Here is a 20,435-nt window from a genome sequence, read left to right as displayed (position 1 = left end):
AAATTAATCCTTGCTGTAATTGCACTGGTTTCCTGAATGAATTCAGGCTAGGGATGACTTTGGGCCAGTTAGTTTCTCAGACCTGCTCCCCCTGAGATCAGTGCAAGTGTTGCTTTTAGTTTTAATGGAAGCAAGAGTGGGATGGACCTTTCCTAATGCATGTTAGCTAGGTCCATTCTCTGAGTCTCCTTTTCCTTCCTCTATAGATATAGCATCTGTGTTTCCTGTCTCGGGAAGCCTAGGAGGAGGAAGTGACCTCACGATTACAGGAGACTTCTTTGACCAGCCCGTGCAGGTCACCGTTGCAGGTAACAATGTAGAAATCAGTTTTGGATACTACAGTGACAGAATGAAGACCACAGACCAAATTCATAGAATAATAGTATATCAAGGTTGGAAGGGACCTCAGGAGGTCCTCTAGTCCAACCCCCTGCTCAAAGCAGGACCAACACCAACTAAATCAACCAATTAAATTCTGCCTTAGGTTACACCCATGCCACCATATTGAATCTCAGTTGGACATGTGTTCAGAGGAGCCAGCTCCCTTAGGGCCTGATAATCTAATAACACTTGCTCTAGCAACTCCTACTGAAGTTGAGTCAAAGTCGGTGGGACCACACATACAGGTAAGTACCATGGTAGTGGCCATAAGAACCATGGTGCTTGCCATATGAGAGGCCCTCACTGTTGTGAATTCAGATGAACAATTGGCTACAAATATACACCCCCTGTTTGGTGTGATGTTGCCCTTGTTTGAAGGTGATGCAGTGCAGCTCTGCTAATCTCTTTCAGAATCAAAGGGGGCTCATCCCTTAAACAGTTTAGGCCTGGATTTATGTTCTTCAGTCTCATTCTGCATATACCTACTTCTCCTTTTCCCACTGTCAGGTGTTCCCTGTGAAATCAAGCACTGTTCTCCCCGGAAGATTAGCTGCACCACTGGACCCATTGCTGAGACCAGAAGACTTGCTGCACCCCAAGCAGGTACAGTATTTCTAAGAGCAAAGGCCCTGCTTGGCAAACTGCTGTGCTGCCATTTGGAAATAGGGTAGAGCAGGGTAGGCAACCTATGGCACGCGAGCTGATTTTCAGTGGCACTCACACTGCCCGGGCCCTGGCCACTGGTCCGGGGGGCCCTGCATTTTAATTTAATTTTAAATGAAGCTTCTTAAACATTTTTAAAACCTTATTTACATTACATACAACAATAGTTTAGTTATATATTATAGACTTATAGAAAGAGACCTTTTAAAAACATTAAAATGTATTACTGGCACACAAAACCTTAAATTAGAGTGAATAAATGAAGACTCGGCACAGCACTTCTGAAAGGTTGCCGTCCCCTGGGGTAGAGACTTCATTCTGTGTTTGGTGGTTGGATGGATAAAAATGGGGCTATCCAAAACCTACTGATGTCACATCACATGGGTTTTCAGTCACAGGGTAGCCTCTCCTGGGTTTGCCGACCAAACTTCCCAGTTTGCTTGGGATTTCTGGGGAACATCTGAACCTAGGAACTCTGGACTAACCCGATGATACTCCTCAGTTTTGCCCCTGATACCCATGAGTTTGCCCCTCCTGACAAGTCTCCTTTATTTCCAGTCTATTTTCCAGGGGTCTTTTGTTTTCTGATCCCTTTTGGAGCCCCTGAGAATTCTCCCAATTATTTTTCCTTTTGCTTCAATGTACTGACCATCGCGCCTTGGCTGGGAGTGCTGGAGGCACTATCCTTTGAAGCCCTTTGGTACTTTTCTTTATTTGCTGGAGGGGACTCTATAGATCAAGGTGTTGTCGCTCCAGTGTTCCTAGCCTGGAACTAACGTTGATCCCATTAATAGGTCCCAAAACATCTCTTGTCAGAGATTATTATCCAGCAACCCATAGACTGTGGCCTGCAGCATTTCCATTGTTTTGCTATTAATTCTCTCATGTGCTGTGGACTTTCCATTAGCCATGCTGACTAGATTCGTGATATTTTTTTTTAACTTCCCAGGAAACAGAGGGCTTCTCTTTGAAGTCTGGGATGATGCAGCAGGCACTGATCTCACTGAAACAGCCCCTGGATATAGATGGCAGATTGTTCCTAATGCCAGCTCTCCAGAAAGATTTCTCTCTCAAGCACAGCAGTCATTCAGGTATTCAGTGGTCTCAAAAGGAGATGAAAACTTGGTATGCACCTTTAGCAGCGGAAGAAGTAGCAATAGCACATACCAGTCCTTTTTAACAAGCTTTACTGCACAGCTCTGAGGCTTCCAAGCAAATCTTTGCTCAATACTTGAGTTTTTAGGTCCCTTTGAAATTCAGAAAATGCAGTGACATGTTTTATCCCGTATTTTTCATCTTCACTGAATGGCCCTGCTTGGAGAATCCGGGACAGAGTGGTGTAGGAGGAGTTCCTTGCTTTTGCCCACGACTAGAGACAGAAGTGATGAAGTACCTCAAAGGAGAGTGCTCTTGAGATAGAACCGGCTCAGCCAGAAGCAGAGAGTATTGCATCTGGAGAGCAGCTCTGTGTGCCGAAAGGTTGGAATAGGCATGTTGGGCCAGATTCTCATCTGGTGGGAGGCAGCATAGCTCCAGGTTAATGGAGCAATACCGATTTACTCCCCCAGAGGAGCTGGCCCTTAGAATTTTGGGGTGCACATGATCTGACCCTTTTGTTTCATCCATTGAGAGCTGCGTTTTGTTTTGCAGAAATACTCAAACATTTTCACCTTTCTGACATTTTCACGTGCCTCTCCCTTGAACTTGTGTAGGCTTCCAATCTGAAAGCTGTTTCCTACTCAGCAATGGGGATGATTCTGGTTTACAAAAACCCCCAGTCTATTTTCCCTTTTTTCTTGGAAATATTTGTGTAATGTCATAATTTTTTCCCTGTGAAAACAGGTCAGATTTTGAGTCCCTAAAAACTGGTAAAAGCTCTTGAATTTGAGTAAGTTTGCACGTCGTTACAAATATTTCCCTCTTACTGTTAATAAATGGGAGAAACCAGTTGTTTGTCTGGGATTTCGCACTGCTTTTGTATGACATGGATATTCTTCTGCTGCCTAGCTCACGACTACATGGATTCTTTGTGGCACCACAGACAAATAATTACACCTTCTGGATTCAGGCAGATGGCAGGGCTTCCTTGCACCTAAGCCTGTCAGAAGACCCAGGAAAAAAGGTATTTCATTAGGGCAGCAAAAATTGGAAGTGCAGGATATGGAAGAGTTGCATTTACAGTTATCAAGCACTGGGATTTCCTTTCCTGCAAGTCGGATTGCTTGGGCCTGATTCTTCAGCTGTTGTGTTGATTTTTTTAATAGTGTTGTCCTAAAAGGTCAGTTTGTTAGCTTCCGACGAGACCACCAGGAGACATTAGAAAGAGTGGGTCAAGTCTGTGAGGCAGCTCTGCGTGTGCTAAGAGTACCTGTAGATAACGTGGTGACGCTACACAGATCAGCAACAGTGCTGTGTAAGCAGGCTCTGCAACCCTGAGTGGTGGGGAGATGAGCAAAAAGGAGAAGCTGGAATTTCCTGTGCCGGTTGGCTTGAAAGGCGGCAGGAAATCCCACTCCTTCTTCCTGGTGCCCGCCCCCCTCTGATAAGGAGGATGGGATTGCGATTTGAGAAGGGTTATTGGAGAGCGCATGTGCTGCTGTAGGGACCGGGCAGACCAAGAGGCTGAGCTCCAGGAGGCAGATGGACGGGCCTAGGAGGCAGCCTGCATGTGTGGCTAGTATAACTGTTCACAGCAGATGAAAATCAGACAGCGCTCAAAAGGATTGGAGACTGCGGGACTGATTCTGGGGGGCACTGGGGTAGTTTATTTGCTGATAAAGGGGACTGTTGCTGATTTGTTTGTCATTGATAGCAGTGCTGGATTGACTCCTGGGAGAATTTCTGCCTCCCCAAGGCGAGGGGTAGGAGTTTGGAGCTAATTCCCTGCAAGAGGTGCCTCCATCACATACCCCAGCATAACGAAGCAGGGACTGAGACCCTTGATTGTCCAGCTTTCCAAACGCTCTCTCCTTGCTGTAGATTTTCTGTCCCTCTTGCGGAAAATGGGATGCACATTGAAAGGTGTTGTTATGTGGATGGGTGGTACATGCTCCCCTTGTTCTAACTTCAGCTGCAACGTGGGGTCCTTGGCCCATGCCAGGGAATGATGGTTCAGTGACGACTTAGAATGTGTCTGATAGGAGGTGGATGGATTGTTTGGTTGGCGTGTGACCACATCACTAAAAATGCAGTCACAGTTGGCACCATTGTTGGCGTCAATCTCGAGAGGCCGAGGACTGAATGGGCCTTAGAGACTCAATTATCCTTTCCTCCCCAGAAGCAAGCCTCCTGGCTCAAGACTGAGGTCCTTTGGTGGGTTACTGTCAAGGGAAGAGCAGTCTCCAAGGGCTCTTTGTCTGGTCCCCAGTTACCTTTGGCTCAGAGGGGAAAAGTCTCCCTCTGCCACCCCTGAAGATCTCACCTACCATAAAAGAATGGGTGTCAGGCTACCAGAAAGGAGGTTCCTATGCAAATGAAACGAGCATGCTCAGTGAGAACTAGCCGTTTCCAGAACTCCAAGCATAGAATCGTAGAATATCAGGGTTGGAAGGGACCTCAGGAGGCCATCTAGTCCAACCCCCTGCTCAGAGCAGGACCAATCCCCAACTAAATCATCCCAGCCAGCATATTCAGTCAGAGCTTGGTGCATGTGGAGTTAATGACAATCCTGTGCCTTCTTTACTGACAACCCTGCCTCTGGAGGGAGCTAACCATTACATCACTCAAGCCCACTAATTACATAAAAAAAAGATATTAAAAGAACATTCAAACTGCAAAGTCAAACATCAAAAATACAGAAATGCTAGAATTAAAGTTGCCTGTGCAACTTTAATTTGACCCCCTTGTGTGCATGATGCTACAGTCTTTAATGACGTGATCATATACTGTTTTTTTTCCCCCACAGGAATCCTGCCTCATTCAGTCCTCACTGAATGAGGCGCTAGTTGATATTGCTTTCTATCCTCATCATTCAGTGCGTGGCCCCATGCCATATTTACTGCACTCCATCCAAACCCTGCACTGAATATGGAATATTAACTTCCTTAGGGGCTTTTCTATGATGCTGCCTTAGTATTTTAGTTCTTCATGCACATTAATGCATTTATTTCTGTAACACCTTTGCAAGGAGAGGGTATTAGTAGCCCTGTTTTATACATGGGGAACTGAGGGTCAGAGAAGAAAACCCAAAGTGTCTAATTTGGGGGCTCAGTTTAAGAAGCCTGGGGCCTGATTTTTATTTTGTTTAAGTGGACTCAGCGTTTTATAGTATTTCATTTGTTGAGAGCACAGCTGCTATTGACCTCAGTAGCAGCTGGGAGTGCTCAGCACTTCTGCAGGTCAGACCTCATGTATCTCAAGTTGGGCAACCAGAAAAGGCGGATCCCACTTGTTCCACAAGCGGTCACTTGTGGGACATTTTGGCTTAAGTGACTTGCCCAGCATCACACAGGAGCTCTATGGCACAGGCAGGGATAGGCTCCAGTTCTCCAGGACAGCATTCAGCTTAACTCTGAGACCATCCTTCTCTTCCTCCAGTTCCCTGCCTCATTTGCCTTCTAACTTCTGCAGTAAGAGAGGCAGGGGTCCTATGGACAGCAGCCATCTTCACTATGCAGCCTTGATCCATCCCAGAGCACAGTCCATCCTATGCGCTGAATGAGACAGAAAAATTAGAATGTAACCGTGTAATTAAATTACTCAACCAGTTTAACTGGAAGTTTAAAAAATAAATCTACCCTGAGATTGACACCCAGAATGAAAAATTTCAGCTTGAATGGTTTAAGTGAAAATTGGGACTTAAAATGGCAGTCTTACCTACAGGTAGTGTTATTTACGTAGCCTATAATACCCTGGGTGGGGAAAAGGAATTAGCTCAGTGGTTTTGTCCCCTCTCGTGATTTTAAGGTGCTCTTTTTGGTATCTTTTTCTTGTCGTACCTTGAAAGGGTTCCCTCTAACAAACAGCTTCTCTGAGGTGGCCTCCACAGTTACCTCAGATTCCATGGAATTGAGGGAAAAGACTCCATTTCAAATCCAGTGAATGAAAGGCGCTTGGTTTAGATGATTCCTCATGGGCCACTGTTGTTTCTCAACAGGAGTGTAAGGAGAGGACTCAGCAGGGCCTCTATCAAATAAAATCTAGCTCTATTAACCTGCAAAGCAGCTTATAAGTGGAAGCTAACTGTTCCTCACAACACCCATCTGAGATAGGTAGATCACACAACTTCCATTTTACAGATGAGGAACCTAAGTGATTTATCCAAGGCCAGTTGTTATTGTGAGTTGTTATTAGGGCTGGGGTGAAATATGAGAAGTCTCTTCCTCCTGGGACTCTGCTCAGACCCCTTGATCACAGCACTCTGTACTAGACAGGATTTTCCCTTACAAAAAGGAAGGAATGCTGCAGACATCTGCACATAGCTGTGAATGTGGTCTGCTTTCTCTTTGTTATTAAAAGGTACAGTCTCTCCAGCTAAAAAGGTCAGGTTCATGTGTTATTTTGGAGCCAGACACTGCTGCATAATTACCTTGTTGCTTTTGTTGGTCTGAATTCAGGTGAAAGTTGCCTTTATTCCTGCTGGTGCTTCTGAATGGTCTGAGCACTGGGAAAAGAACTGGAGCAAGAGTTGGCAGCCAAAATCCCAGAAATTTGAGCTGATGGGTGGCTCAAAGTACTACCTGGAGGCGCTCCATCATGGGAAGGCACCAAGCAGTGGGATGCGAGTTGGGGTTCAGCTGCACAACACCTGGCTAAACCCTGATGTGGTGAATACATATCGCAGAGAGAGGCACGAAATCCGAGCCAGTGCCCACCGGCTTCCGGAGATACAGGTCAGGGCCATGTCTGTGATCATAAGAATATAAGAATGGCTATAATGGGTCAGACCAAAGGCCCATCCAGCCCAGTATCCTGTCTTCTGACAGTGGCCAATGCCAGGTGCCCCAGAGGGAGTGAACCTAACAGGTAATGATCAAGTGATCTCTCTCCTGCCATCCCTCTCCACCCTCTGACAAACAGAGGCTAGGGACACCATTCGTTACCCATCCTGACTAATAGCCATTAATGGACTTAACTTCCATGAATTTATCTAGTTCTCTTTTAAACCCTGTTATAGTCCTAGCCCTCACAACCTCCTCAGGCAAGGAGTTCCACAAGTTGACTGTGCGCTGTGTGAAGAAGAACTTCCTTTTATTTGTTTTAAACCTGCTGCCCATTAATTTCATTTGGTGGCCCCTAGTTCTTATATTATGGGAACAAGTAAGTAACTTTTCTTTATTCACTTTCTCCACACTACTCATGATTTTATAGACCTCTATCATATCCCCCTTAGTCTCCTCTTTTCCAAGCTGAAAAGACCTAGTGTTTTTAATCTCTCCTCATATGGAACCTGTTCCAAAACCCTAATCATTTTAGTTGCCCTTCTCTGAACCTTTTCTAATGCCAGTATATCTTTTTTGAGATGAGGAGACCGCAGTATTCAAGATGTGGGCATACCATGGATTTATATAACGGCAATAAGATATTCTCCGTCTTATTCTCTATCCCTTTTTTAATGATTCCTAACATCCTGTTCGCTTTTTTGACTGCCGCTACACACTGCATGGACATCTTCAGAGAACTATCCACAATGACTCCAAGATCTCTTTCCTGATTAGTTGTAGCTAAATTAGCCCCCATCATATTGTATGTATAGTTGGGGTTATTTTTCCCATTACTTTACTTTACTTTTATCCACATTAAATTTCATTTGCCATTTTGTTGCCCAATCACTTAGTTTTGTGAGATCTTTTTGAAGTTCTTCACAGTCTACTTTGGCCTTAACTGTGCCTTGATCCTGTGCCTTGAATGCTTCATGGTGCTATTTACTCCACATATTTTGCAGCAAACCCTTATTGTAGAGGCCCTGTCTTCACTAGCTAAGAAAAATGGTGTGTTCTTGCCTCGTGTTAGTTAAGGCAAGTTAACCGACTTCGGTTAAAATCCTAGTGAAGACAAGGCAGTTTGTAGTTTTAACAGATTAGTTTTACCTTGACCTGCCAGCAGGTGTTAAAACTAGAATTTGATTATATTAGCTAACACAAGGCAGGACCAGTCTCTTTTCCTAGCAAACATGGATCTGAAGTGTGTCACCTTGGGAACTGAGCCAACTGATATTCATAACCAGCTAATAACAAGAGATTTATAATAGGAAAAAGAGTTGCTCAGTAACTAGAGGGACTCTTATTCTAGTGGCTAAAGCACAAGACTGGGCATTGGGAACCTGAGGTTGTGGTCCTAGGTCTGCCACTGGTTTGCGTGTGACACTGGGCAGGTCACTTAACCTCTCTGCGCCAATAATCTGAGATCCAAGGCTTTCAGAGTGAATTGCAACAGATCACATAGTTAAAGTGGCACTTGTTGTCTTGCAGAGACCAGAAGGGCAGAATAAAGATCCTCTTAACTAACAGATCTTCTGACACTTTTTGAGTTGTATGTAGCTCACCTTGTTTGTTCCTGTTTTTCCTGACAGATGCTGACTTTATCCGGCACAGGATGGTTCCGTATTTCCTGGGACAATGTATCCAGCAACACAATGGCAACAAATGCTACAGCTGATCAGGTCTGTATAATTAAACCCAGAGGGCTAGAACCTCACCTGGTATAAAATGTTGGAGCTCCAATGAAATCAATGGAGGCGTGATGATTTACACAAGCTGAGGATTTGGCCTGGAGACTGAGACCTTTTGCTGTAATCCCAGTGACGTTTACAGTTATTGGGAGTGCTTTTCAAAAGGGTATAGCTAGAGTCTCTGAAACCCAGCAACCATCTGATCTGGTCCCCCGTACATTCAAAATGAAACACAAGCCGTGCACGGATACATGTTAATCAGCAGGGGGACTTAGAGGCCTGAGATTAGGTTCTTTGCCACCCAGGAACATACACCAAGAGGGACCTCACATCCCTAGGACAAGGGTTTGGAACTGGGTTCTTCAAAGCCATTGATTTCTGCTGTGCTCAAAGATTGGAGACAAGGTAGGTGAGGTAATAGTTCTTATTGTGCCAGGTCTGGAGAAGGTAAGCAGAATGTCTGAGCTAACTATAAGGTGGGGGACTGATTGTTATGCATAAGGGTTTCACACATGCTGCCAGAGGGCATTTAAAAATCTAACCCTAACGCTTAATATTAAGTGCTCTCCTATTGTCCTTGGGAGGCTTGAAAGCTTTTTCCTTCCACTAACGGACATTGGTCCAGTAAAAGATATTTCCTCACCCACCATGTCTCTCTCATGTCTGGGGTCCAGCACAGCTCCAACAACATGGCAAAAAATGTTCATAGATTCTATGGCCAGAAGGGACCATGGTGATCTAGTCTGAGCTCCTGCATAACACAGGCCAGGGAGCTTCCTGAAATAATCCTGTTGCTGGAATAGAGTCTAGCCCTCACTGTAACTAGTGAAAGCATAGAAAGCATATAAATAGAAATAGAAAGCATCCAAAAATATTTAAATAAGTGGTACTTTATTATTGTTTAACAGTGCAATTAAAACTGCGATTCATCACAATTAATTTTTTTAATCTCATGATTAGTCGTGATTCATTTTTTTAAATCACTTGACAGCTCCAATTTGAAGTCATCAAGAGATGGAGAATCCATTGTTTCTCCTGGCAGTGTGTCTTGGTTGGTTGTTCTAGTTGTTAACCATCCTCACTGATTTTTTTTTTTTAAATGTGCCTTTATTTTAACTTGAATTTGTTTGGCCTTAACTTCCAGCCACTGGTTCTTGTTATGATATACATCATATCTATGTTTGGTTGCACTACCTCTCGAGTCTGCCTGACTGGGCTGCAAATCTCATGAGGATCGGCTTTTCTATGAGATTGCTTGTACTTCTTGCTTCTTGCCAGCCAAAGAACCCTTTGAGAATAGCCTTCTTCATAGTATTCATCACTACTTCTTCTGATCCCAGCTGGAATGTAAAAGTGTAGCGATGTACTGAAAATACAACGTTACAGGAATTTTTAAAGTTTTGAGAAGTCTTTCAAATAGCCAGCTTGGTTGTATTTAGGGTTTGGTTTCAATTTTGGTCAAACGTGGATAGTTCTTAAATATCTAAGATGGTTCTTCCGTGCCTATTAATATTAAATCTGGTTTTGGCTCACACGATATGTGGAGACTTAATCATTCTCCATCTCCAAGGCTAGCTGGAACAATGGGAAGTGTTGCCTTTTTGCCCATGCCAGCCCATGTTCTAAAAGGGAAAATGGACCTTTCGCCTCTGCTTCCTGGTTCCTCATTATATCAACCCTGTTTCCATCACTGGCTAGTTTACTAAACATAGCGACCACTTTATGAGCATCTCAGCCTTCTCTACTGCACAATTAAACAAAAATGATCACATTGTGAATATTTTTTTTATTTTTATTTTTTGTAGGTCCAGACAGTGATAGAGGAGCTTCTTTCAGTAAAATGTGAAACTGAGCCATTGTCTGCTAAATTCCTTCTCCGGAATGGATTTGAGGAAGGTAATGCTTTTTAAAAAAACTAGGTGACATTTACAGTAATAGAGGGTTTCTCCTTATGTGCTAAACAAGACCTTTGCAGGGTGCAGGGGGTATTATGCTCTTAATGGTTTTACACATTTATTTTCCTCCTGGTTTATTAATAATGTGTGTGTGTTATGGTGAGGGAGTTTAGGGAGGAATGAACTGTTGAATTGATATTAAAAACAGTATTACTAATATGTTAATTACTGATTCCTCTCCTCCCCCTCAATCTGCTTTATTACACAAACATTAGCAGGGGCATTGGGATAGTTTACTATGGGACATAAAGTGCCATATTATGGAAGTTCCACTGTCATGTGAAGTTATCCAGTACCATATTTTCAAAGGTAGGTATGTGCGCATGCCTGTTTCTAATGTAGTCGGGATATTAGATGGGGAGGACTCTGAGTTACTACAGAGAATTCCTTCCCAGGTGTCTGCCTGGTGGGTCTTGCCCACGTGCTCAGGGTCTAACTGATCACCAGATTTGGAGTCGGGAAGGAATTTCCCCTTGGGTCAGATTGGCAGAGACCCTTGGGATTTTTTTTGCCTTCCTCTGCAGCCTGGGGCCCTGGTCACTTGCAGGTTTAAACTAGTGGAAATGGTGAATTCTCTGTAACTTGACGTCTTTAAACCATGATTTGAGGACGTCAGTAACTCCGTCAGAGGTTAGAGATCTATTTCAGGAATGGGTGGGTGAGATTGTGTGGCCTGCAATGTGCAGCAGGCCGGACTAGATCAGGGGTTGTCAAACTGGGGGTCAGGATCCCTAAGGGGGTCACAAGATTCTTACTTGGGGGGTCGCGAGCTGTCATCCTCCATCCCAAACTCCCCTTTGCCTCCAGCATTAATAATGGTGTTAAATATATAAAAAGTGTTTTTAATGTATAAGGAGGGGTCACACTCAGAGGCTTTCTATGTGAAAGGGGTCACCAGGACAAAAGTTTGAGAACTACTGGACTAGATGATCCTGATGGTCCCTTCTGGTCTTAAAGTCTACGAGTCTCTGAGATACCTCTTGTATTAATTTATAATAAATGGGTCCAAAGGGTCAAAGGCGTTAAGATGACCCAGTCACTGTCCAATATTAAATGGTTTTAAAGAAGGTTTGGGATTTGGTATTCAGATAAATCAGCCTGCTTAGTACCATGGCAAACACACCATGAATTGTTTTAACCCTTTATTAGAAATACAGAAAAGAAAAAGCATTTGAAATTTGAAGTATTAAATACGGCTTTCTTTTTAACAACATCCCTTCTTCCCTTTCCCTTCAGCTGGAGAAAGTCTTTAAAAGGAAAATGCCCTGTTTGAGGCCTGGTCTACACTATGTGTTTAAACCGGTTTTAGGAGCGTTAAACCGATTTAATGCCACACCCGTCCACACTAAGAGGCCCTTTATATTGATATAAAGGGCTCTTTAAACTGGTTTCTGTACTCCTCCCCAACGAGAGGAGTAGCGCTAATATCGGTGTTACCATATCGGATTAGGGTTAATGTGGCCGCAAATCGACGGTATTGGCCTCTGGGCGGTATCCCACAGTGCACCACTGACCGCTCTGGACAGCAATCAGAACTCGGATGCAGTGGCCAGGTAGACAGGAAAAGCCCCGCGAACTTTTGAATATCATTTCCTGTTTGCCCAGCGTGGAGCTCCGATTAGCACGGGTGGCGATGCAGTCCCAAATCCAAAAAGAGCTCCAGCATGGACCGTACGGATGTGATCACTGTATGGGCAGGCAAATCTGTTCTATCAGAGCTCCGTTACAGAAGACGAAATTCCAAAGCATTTTTAAAAAATCTCCAGACAGAGGCCACAGCAGGGACTCAGCACGCTGCTGCGTGACAAACGTAACGGAAAGCCAAAGAATCAAATGGAAGCTCATGGAAGGAGGGAGGGGGGACTGAGGACTCAAGCTATCCCACAGTTCCTGCAGTCTCCGAAAAGCATTTGCATTCTTGGCTGAGCTCCCAATGCCTGTAGTGTCAAACACATTGTCTGTGGTGGTTCAGGGCATAGCTCGTCAATTTACCCCCCTCACCCACACCTAGAAGTAAAAGGGAAAAAAATCCTCTCTTGACTCTTTTCAATGTCACCCTATGTTTACTGAATGCTGCTGATAGACGCGATGCTGCAGCAGTCAACGGCAGCATCCTCGCCCCCCTCATGGGTGGCTGATGGTACAATATGGCTGATATCCATTGTCATCATCAGCCTTGTGGCAGATGGTGCAGTACAAAAGGACTGGTATCCGTCCTCATCATCAGCCTGTGAGTGCTCCTGGCTGGCCTCCGGTGAGGTCGGCTGGGGGCGCCTGGATAAAAAACTGATCATTCCCAGTAGATGGTACAGAACGGCTGGTAACCATCTTCATCATAGCAACAGGGGGCTGAGCTCCATCAGCCCCCGCCCTTCATGTGTAAAGAAAAGATTCTGTTCTGCCTGGACTATCATAGCAGCGGGATGCTGGGCTCCTCTCCCCCACACTGCTTAATGTCTTGTCTGGACTATCATAGCAGCTGGAGGCTGCCTTCCCCTTATTTTATCTCACTAACAAGTCACTGTTTCTTATTCCTGCATTCTTTATTACTTCATCACACAAATGGGGGGACACTGCAACGGTAGCCCAGGAAGGCTGGGGGAGGAGGGAATCAACAGGTGGGGTTGTTGCAGGGGCACCCCCTGTGAATGGCATACAGCTCATCATTTCTGCGGGATCTGACACAGAGCAGCTGTGCTCTCTGGTTCTCTGATACACTTGCCCCATATTCTAGGCAGGACTGATTCTATTTTTAGATACCATAAAGGAGGGATTGACTCGGGGAGTCATTCCCATTTTTGTCTTTTGCACCCCCGGCCGATCTCAGCTAGGGGCACCTATGACAGCAGCAGAGGATACTGCACAAAAGGACTGGTAACCATCATCTCATTGCCAATTTACAATGGCATGGTAGATGGTACAGAACGGCTGATAACCATCTCTGCTATCATGCAAAAGCAAATGAATGCTGCTGTGTAGTGCTGCTGAATCGCCTCTGTCAGCGGCATCTAGTACACATACGGTGACAGTGACAAGAGGCAAAACAGGCTCCATGGTTGCCATGCTATGGCGTCTGCCAGGGCAATCCAGGGAAAAAGGGCGCAAAATGATTGTCTGCCGTTGCTTTCCCGGAGGAAGGAATGACTGACGACATTTACCCAGAACCACTCGCGACAATGATTTTTGCCCCATCAGGCACTGGGATCTCAACCCAGAATTCCAAGGGGCGGGGGAGGCTGCGGGAACTATGGGATAGCTACGGAATAGCTACCCACAGTGCAATGCTCCAGAAATCGACGCTAGCCTCGGACCGTGGACGCACACCACCGATTTAATGTGCTTAGTGTGGCCGCGTGCACTTGATTTTATACAATCTGTTTTACTAAACCGGTTTATGTAAAATCGGAATAATCCCGTAGTGTAGACATACCCTGAGAGTCCCATAGGTGGTATTGCAGATGCTAATAACTGTCCTTTTGGGGAAAAGAGAAAAAATTAGTTGAGATGGGCTTGAGCTGTTGTTGAATCTAGCCCAATCCCATTTCCTGGAAGACAAAACAAGGCACACACAAACAAGGAAAGAAAAGAACAGCAAAGATAGAAAAGGCTGCCTCTGTCTCTGGTGTTGACTTTCACTTGCAAGCTGACTGCTGAAGAAACACCGGCATACCACATGGTTTTATCAGCCACTCTGAGACCCACATACCGGCATCGGGCTGCTTAGGTCATTGCTTTTAACTGTCCCTCTGGTCGCAGGCTCACAGCACGGTTGCAAAATATACAGTTTTGGCTGGCTAAGCAAGACTCTTATTAAACAGAAGGCAAAAGGAGAGAGATAGGAAGGAGAAGAAATAAAGTGGGGAAGGAAAAGGATGCACAAGGGGGGTGTGTGTGGTGGTGGTGGGCGGGGGGTGACAGTCTTACATTCCAGGTAGTATTTGGGATTTAGCCAGAGTTGGTTGAGGGGGTGATGTCATTTGGGTCCCTATCTCTGGCCTGGTCTAGTCAGGAAGTTTCTCAGGATTAGGACGAAGAAGGCACAATCGTGTCACGCTGGATCCTGGGGTCCCAGGAGACGGGGGGCAGTCATGATGGCGAAGCTCATGCCTATCCATCCTCTTGTTTTTCAGTCACTCAGCCTTCCCATCCATCAGTTCCCCCCACCCAAAAAAAATCTTTTTGAGGCCCCCAAAAGGGGAATGGTGTGTGGAATAGCCCAACATCTCATTATTTTGTCCACCAATTAGGCCTAAATGCTGAAACACCAATTTTGGGCCACTGAATTCCAGTTCCACGCATCTCTTGTGCCCCAGGCATGATCTTAAGAAGTCCTTGAGATCTATCAGTAGGCATTTCTTGTATAGACTAAATCAGGCTGTCTCCCTTCTGCACCATTCCCCATCAGTATTTTTAGGTTATTGTGACACTTTATGAACTTTCACTCACTCTTCTCAGTTGAACTCACAATTAGGGTAAATACGGAGCTCCAATTATCACAACATGCTTGATCTACATCTGTAATTCACTTGTCAAGGTTTGTATATTACATGTGACTCTCTGTGCCTAATCCACTGGGGAGATGTGGCTGGTGCTCCCCTCACCTACAACGACTGGCTTTTTAGATCAAGCTGCAGGGACTCATGCTTTCAGCTGTCAAGATCCCTGGTTCAGTTTGTCATGGTGACCATTGTACTTGTGTATCTAAAGTGTGTGCACCTCCTTGGTATGCTTCATTGGGCACACGCATGTGCAAATGCTTGCTTTGCAAGTGTGCATCATTTATTCGCTCAGGCAAATTTTGGCACAAGATTGCATTCACCAGACCTTCGAGTGTCCAGCTCCTCCATGGATTTCTGAATCCTTTTCAAACATCTAACCTCTTTCATTTTTACCACTGTCAGGCCAGAGAGACCCTGCCACTGAGGGACATGTTGCCAGCTGGACAGAACCCTTTTGTGGAAGGTTCAGTATTCACAGGCCAAAACATCTTGTAAAAATGTCTCCATCAACCTTACCAAGATACAACCTCACTGAGTACACACATGTAAGTAGCCTCCCTGAGTAGGGCAAAACATGGAGGAAAGTACCGAGAACCAAATAACGTAATAAAATTAGAGATGGACAAGACATATTAGGAAATTGAGGCCATCTGCCCTTCTCCCCAAACCCATGCAAGATTGTGTCTTAGGTATATATTCCTGGGCCATGAAGAAGCAAACCTTATTTATCCATAACCTCTACTGCTTATTAAAGGTGATAGATTGACAGCCCTGGAAATTGATGTGTTCTGGAGATAACCAGAGGATGTGCCATGGTCAGTGCCAGTCCAAGCTACTCCATTCTAGTTCATTAATGTGCTGCAAGCCTGCCTGGAGAGGCTGCCTCTACCAATGTAATGCTTAAGACTTGTTGTGATTGCACCCATAGAACTCATAGTACGGTTATAAAGATAGGTAAGCATCATCCTCTCTATACAGATTAGGGCACAAAGAGTTTAAGTGACTTGCACAAGGTCACATAAGGAGGCAGTGGTAGAGCTGGGAATAGAATTCAGGTCATTTGATTCCCAGTCCGGTGTTCTCTCCCCTCTCAGTACCATACTAGATAAAGCCTTGGGATGAGACTCAGCAGACCAGGGTTCTATTCCCACCTCTGCCACTAGCCTGCTGGATGACTTGGGCAAATTACTTCTCTGTGCCTCATTTTCCCCATCTGTAAAATGGGGATAATGATGCTGCCCTCCTTGGTAGAATGCTATATAAAAGCTGGGAGGTTGTATTATTATGATGATGGCCTCTGTGGAGTGGGAAGGGACAATTCATTCTAAATGCCCATTTTAGTCTTTTTTTTATGTTGGAGATGCCAGCAGCAGTGCCAATTACTATCAGTCAAGATAGTGGGTGTTACAGTGTAAACTTCTTTTCACGAGAAATCGGACTAAAAGCAGCAACTCATTTCACATAAGTCAAGAAACAGACCTCAACTGTGTGGGCTGGATTTGGACCATAATATAAACCTTCTTCAGCAATAATGTATTGTTTTCCTTCCCCTTTCTCAGGTGTGCTTTGCATATAAAGGTTACGTGAGCGATACCCTTTATGTTTCGGTGTCCTATATCAACACCCTTCTAAATACAGTGAAGAAGAACCTTACTTGCCTGTGGCGTCTGAATGAGACCAGCCCAGAAAGGTACCCAGTACAAGGATACATGTGGTATAGTGTCAGCAAATGGCTTCCTCCGCACTAAGAGAACAAACCTATGTGCTGTAGACATGCCAGCATAGGGGCGGCCCCTCAGCTGGTGTAAAATTTCATAGCCCCATGGACGTCACTAGAGCTATGCATGTTTAATCCGTCTGAACAGCTGGCCTGTTGTGTTCATCAGCAAAACCACACACACTGAGCCCTGGCAATAGAACTCAGCACTGTCCCCTCCAAGGCCTTTACCCCTTGAAATAGAGAACAGCCACACGGAGTAGCAAAGCTTTTATCTTCCTCATGGGACTACCACTGGAGACTGACCAGCCACAAGACATTTAATCAGTACGTTACACATGGCCACAGTAATCGTAATAATACCCCTCCCTGAAGGCCTCTAGGGGTGTGTCTACACTGCAGTTAAAAACTCATGGCCTGCCCATGTCAGCCGGCTTGGGCTTGCGGGGCTCGGGCTGCGGGGCTATTTAACTACAGTGGAGAACTCTGGGCTCGTGCTGGAGCTCTGGGACCCTGCCAGGAGAGAGGGTCCCAGACCTGACCCTGAACGTCTACACTGACGTTAAACAGTCCTGCGACCCCCCAGCCCCGTGAACTCAAGCAAAGGCCAGCTGTGGGTGTTTCATTGCAGAGTAGACATCCTCTTGGTGCCTTGACAACGAACGCCACAAGCCAGTTGCTGTAATGGGAAAGACTCCAAGTAGTGGCTGCACAACACTTAATCTCAGACATAGTTAGGAACTTACGGCATTTCTTCTTGACCCCCATCTGTCAGCCAGTGTATTCCTGGAAACACACATAGCAGTGGTAGCCCTTGTGATTTTATCCTAACAAATGTACCTGCAGATGCCATTCTTAGGTATGTCTAATTATTTTTGATGCCTATTAAGCTATTTCCCTCCATACTTTCCTGCATCCCTGAGTTCAACAAAGTATTTAGAATGCATGCTGCTGCTACTCCGCCTTAACCCACCGCTCTGTCCTGGATGATTGGATTGTTGGAGTCAATGCACTACGTTAATGCTGAGTTATACAGGGCTAGCCACTGTGGGCATATCCAACCTGGCTGGAGGTCTGCGTTGGAGCTGACTGATTATTGGCAAGTGTCCTATCTCAGCGTGCACTATATCCTGTGCCAGGCCAGGGATGTGTTCTCCAGGGGTCTGTCTTTATGCTGGGACAAACAAAAGTCCTTTCCAGGAACTCAGCAAAGATATTTCTTGGATGTAATGCTCACCCGTATTTAGTCTAAAGTTATTTCATTGGCCGTTCTTGGAGATAGGATACTGCCCTAGGTCGACAAGCGGTCTACTTTGGCATGACACATTCTGTTGTGCTTGTTAGCTTTTCTAATGGTTAAGGGTTGAACCTGGCTGTTAATTTAATATGTCCTCTTTGCGTTTAGTAGAGACAAGATTCTTACCCAGATATCCTTTTTGCACTAGCTGAGAGGACTGGCCCTAGGTGAATATTGCCATACGCATTAAGAGCATTTGACATCTGCTATACACCCACTACCCCTCAGGATCCTTTGCATAGTTGCAACAGTGCTTCCAAGGTGGTGGTGGGGATTGCAACAGCTGGCATGAAGGTTTAAGGCATGGGCAAGTGACATGTAGCATGACAAGTGACGATACATTTGCCATGAAATGCAGCTGTAGGCCACTCTTTCTCTGTCTATCTGCAGGGTAAGAGAAAAGCTGATTAACAGAGGTTTTTAGTCAAGTTAAGCAACAATCGGTTTCTGTTTCTCAAGGCAGAGAGGTGTGAGCAAGTAGCATGGCTGTGGTGTTGCATTTATTTTTGGAAATCCATGATTTACTAGGTATAGCCCTTGAGTGAGTGATAATGCAGCTCTCTGTGTTGCAGAGGCTTGGAATTCAAGCATTAAAGCGCTCTGGGCATACGGGAGGAGCTTGAGATCTCCCTGCTGCCCAGATATTTTTAGTATTGTTTAAAACAATTTGAACATGAGGAGGCTCAGTCTTTGTGTAACCCATTGGTGAGTGTGCGTAACAGGTCCCGCTCTGTGTTGATCCACAGAGAAGACAAGGCTGTTGAAACCCCGCACTGGGGAAGCCATGATGCTTTAACTCATGCTGTAGCGACTCACGCTTATAGCTCTGGAGGTCCCTGATTCAATTCTGAGTGTGTCAGCCTAGATGGTGGCCATCATATTAGCTCCCACTTGGGTATAAGACTTAGGCAGCTGCCTAGCTCTCCTATCCCTTAAGCTGGCTATTAGTGAAATATACTCTGAATGCCTTTCAGCTGGAAGTTCACATGTACTGATCTCTGGAGGTGCTGTGTGAACGGCTCTGAATCCCTCCGGGACCTTGAAGCCAACTCACCGGTGTTTGTGCATCAGATCGATATGCTGATCCCTGAGAGAGAGGAGGAGACATCTAGCTGGTTTTACCTTGATGAAATTATCATTTCGGATAGAAACATAGCTGGTAATTGAATCCCTTTCTCTTTGTTGATGTTGTTCTAGGCACTACCTTCCCTACAAAATATCAAAAAATGAGCTGGCTTTTAGAGAGAGTGTTTTTTCATTCAAAAAATACAAAGAAAAAAAACCGCCCTGCATTTTTCTGAAAACAAAGTTTCTTGAAAAACCATCAACTTAAATTTATGTTGTTTTCATTGAAAATGTCTAGAGTAGAACCTCAGAGTTGTGAACACAAGGGTTACAAACTGACCAGTTAACCACACACCTCATTTGGAACCGGAAGTACGCAATCAGGCAGCAGCAGAGGGGAAAAAATAAATAAATAAAAAAGCAAATACAGTGCAGTACAGTGTTAAATGTAAAGCTATTAATAAAATAAAGGGAAAGCAGCATTTTTCTTCTCCACCGTAAAGTTTCAAAGCTGTATTAAGTCAATATTCAGTTGTAAACTTTTGAAAGAACAACCCTAATGTTTTGTTCAGAGTTACAAACATTTCAGAGTTAGGAACAACCTCCATTCCCAAGGTGTTTGTAACTCTGAGGTTCTACTGTATCAAAAATGGTGGCTGACCCTTTTTAGCTCCCTGAAAACACCTGGTTTTCAGTAAATGAAACAATTCACTGACATTTTTCATAAAAAGTTGCCAATGTCATGAGAAATATTGAAGAAACACCAACAAGTGGGTCCGTTTCCAATTCTGAAACAGAAACGACTTTGAAGTTTTGAAATAAAAAAAACAGCAACTCTCTCTAATGAATAATAATATTTTCCTTTCAGTTTTTCAAAGGGGTCCCAGACCAGCTCGTCCAGGTGGAAATGTTATCCAAGAAGTGTCTGTGTTGGGGTCTCCCCCAACCTACAATGTGTCCTTTCTGGTGGCTGGCTGTGGCAGCAATCTCCCTCTTCTGTCACTGAGGTAGGAATTGGAGGCAGGTTATCCTGCATGTGCCTAGTACAGATTCTCATACCTTCCTCTGGAGCCATAGGTGGCAGGTTATATACATTTGTGGTGCCCGGGCTCCAGGAATATTCAGGACCAGGTGCCCTGCTCCAGCAATATTTGGAGCTGGGTCTCTCCCCCGGCCCTGCCTGGATCGGGCCCCGGCCCCCGCGGACCTCCCCCCCCCCGCCGTGTCCCTGCCTGGAGCAGGTCCCAGC

At 45.0% G+C, this 20,435-nt stretch overlaps 2 protein-coding genes across 2 annotated transcripts in view; both read left to right on the top strand.

The window, feature by feature from the left end:
• LOC120401191 (fibrocystin-like) overlaps window positions 1-16,855 on the top strand; it is a 41,300-nt gene extending 24,445 nt beyond the window's left edge. The window contains exons 8-16 of the mRNA XM_039530845.1: window positions 207-308; window positions 889-984; window positions 1,994-2,135; window positions 3,052-3,166; window positions 6,600-6,875; window positions 8,555-8,644; window positions 10,459-10,549; window positions 15,510-15,652; window positions 16,667-16,855. Of these exons, the coding sequence (XP_039386779.1) occupies window positions 207-308; window positions 889-984; window positions 1,994-2,135; window positions 3,052-3,166; window positions 6,600-6,875; window positions 8,555-8,644; window positions 10,459-10,549; window positions 15,510-15,652; window positions 16,667-16,855 (1,244 nt within the window). The remainder of the gene's footprint in view (window positions 1-206; window positions 309-888; window positions 985-1,993; window positions 2,136-3,051; window positions 3,167-6,599; window positions 6,876-8,554; window positions 8,645-10,458; window positions 10,550-15,509; window positions 15,653-16,666) is intronic.
• A 2,289-nt stretch (window positions 16,856-19,144) lies between these two features.
• PKHD1 (PKHD1 ciliary IPT domain containing fibrocystin/polyductin) overlaps window positions 19,145-20,435 on the top strand; it is a 306,693-nt gene continuing 305,402 nt past the window's right edge. The window contains exons 1-2 of the mRNA XM_039532757.1: window positions 19,145-19,280; window positions 20,055-20,193. Coding sequence (XP_039388691.1) covers window positions 19,199-19,280; window positions 20,055-20,193 — 221 coding nt within the window. The 5' untranslated portion in view covers window positions 19,145-19,198. The remainder of the gene's footprint in view (window positions 19,281-20,054; window positions 20,194-20,435) is intronic.

Source organism: Mauremys reevesii, linkage group 3 (assembly GCF_016161935.1).
Source record: "Mauremys reevesii isolate NIE-2019 linkage group 3, ASM1616193v1, whole genome shotgun sequence".
NCBI classification, from domain to species: Eukaryota; Metazoa; Chordata; order Testudines; family Geoemydidae; genus Mauremys; species Mauremys reevesii.
Note: the sequence above shows the minus strand (reverse complement) of the source record. Positions and strands in the feature narration are given on the sequence as shown.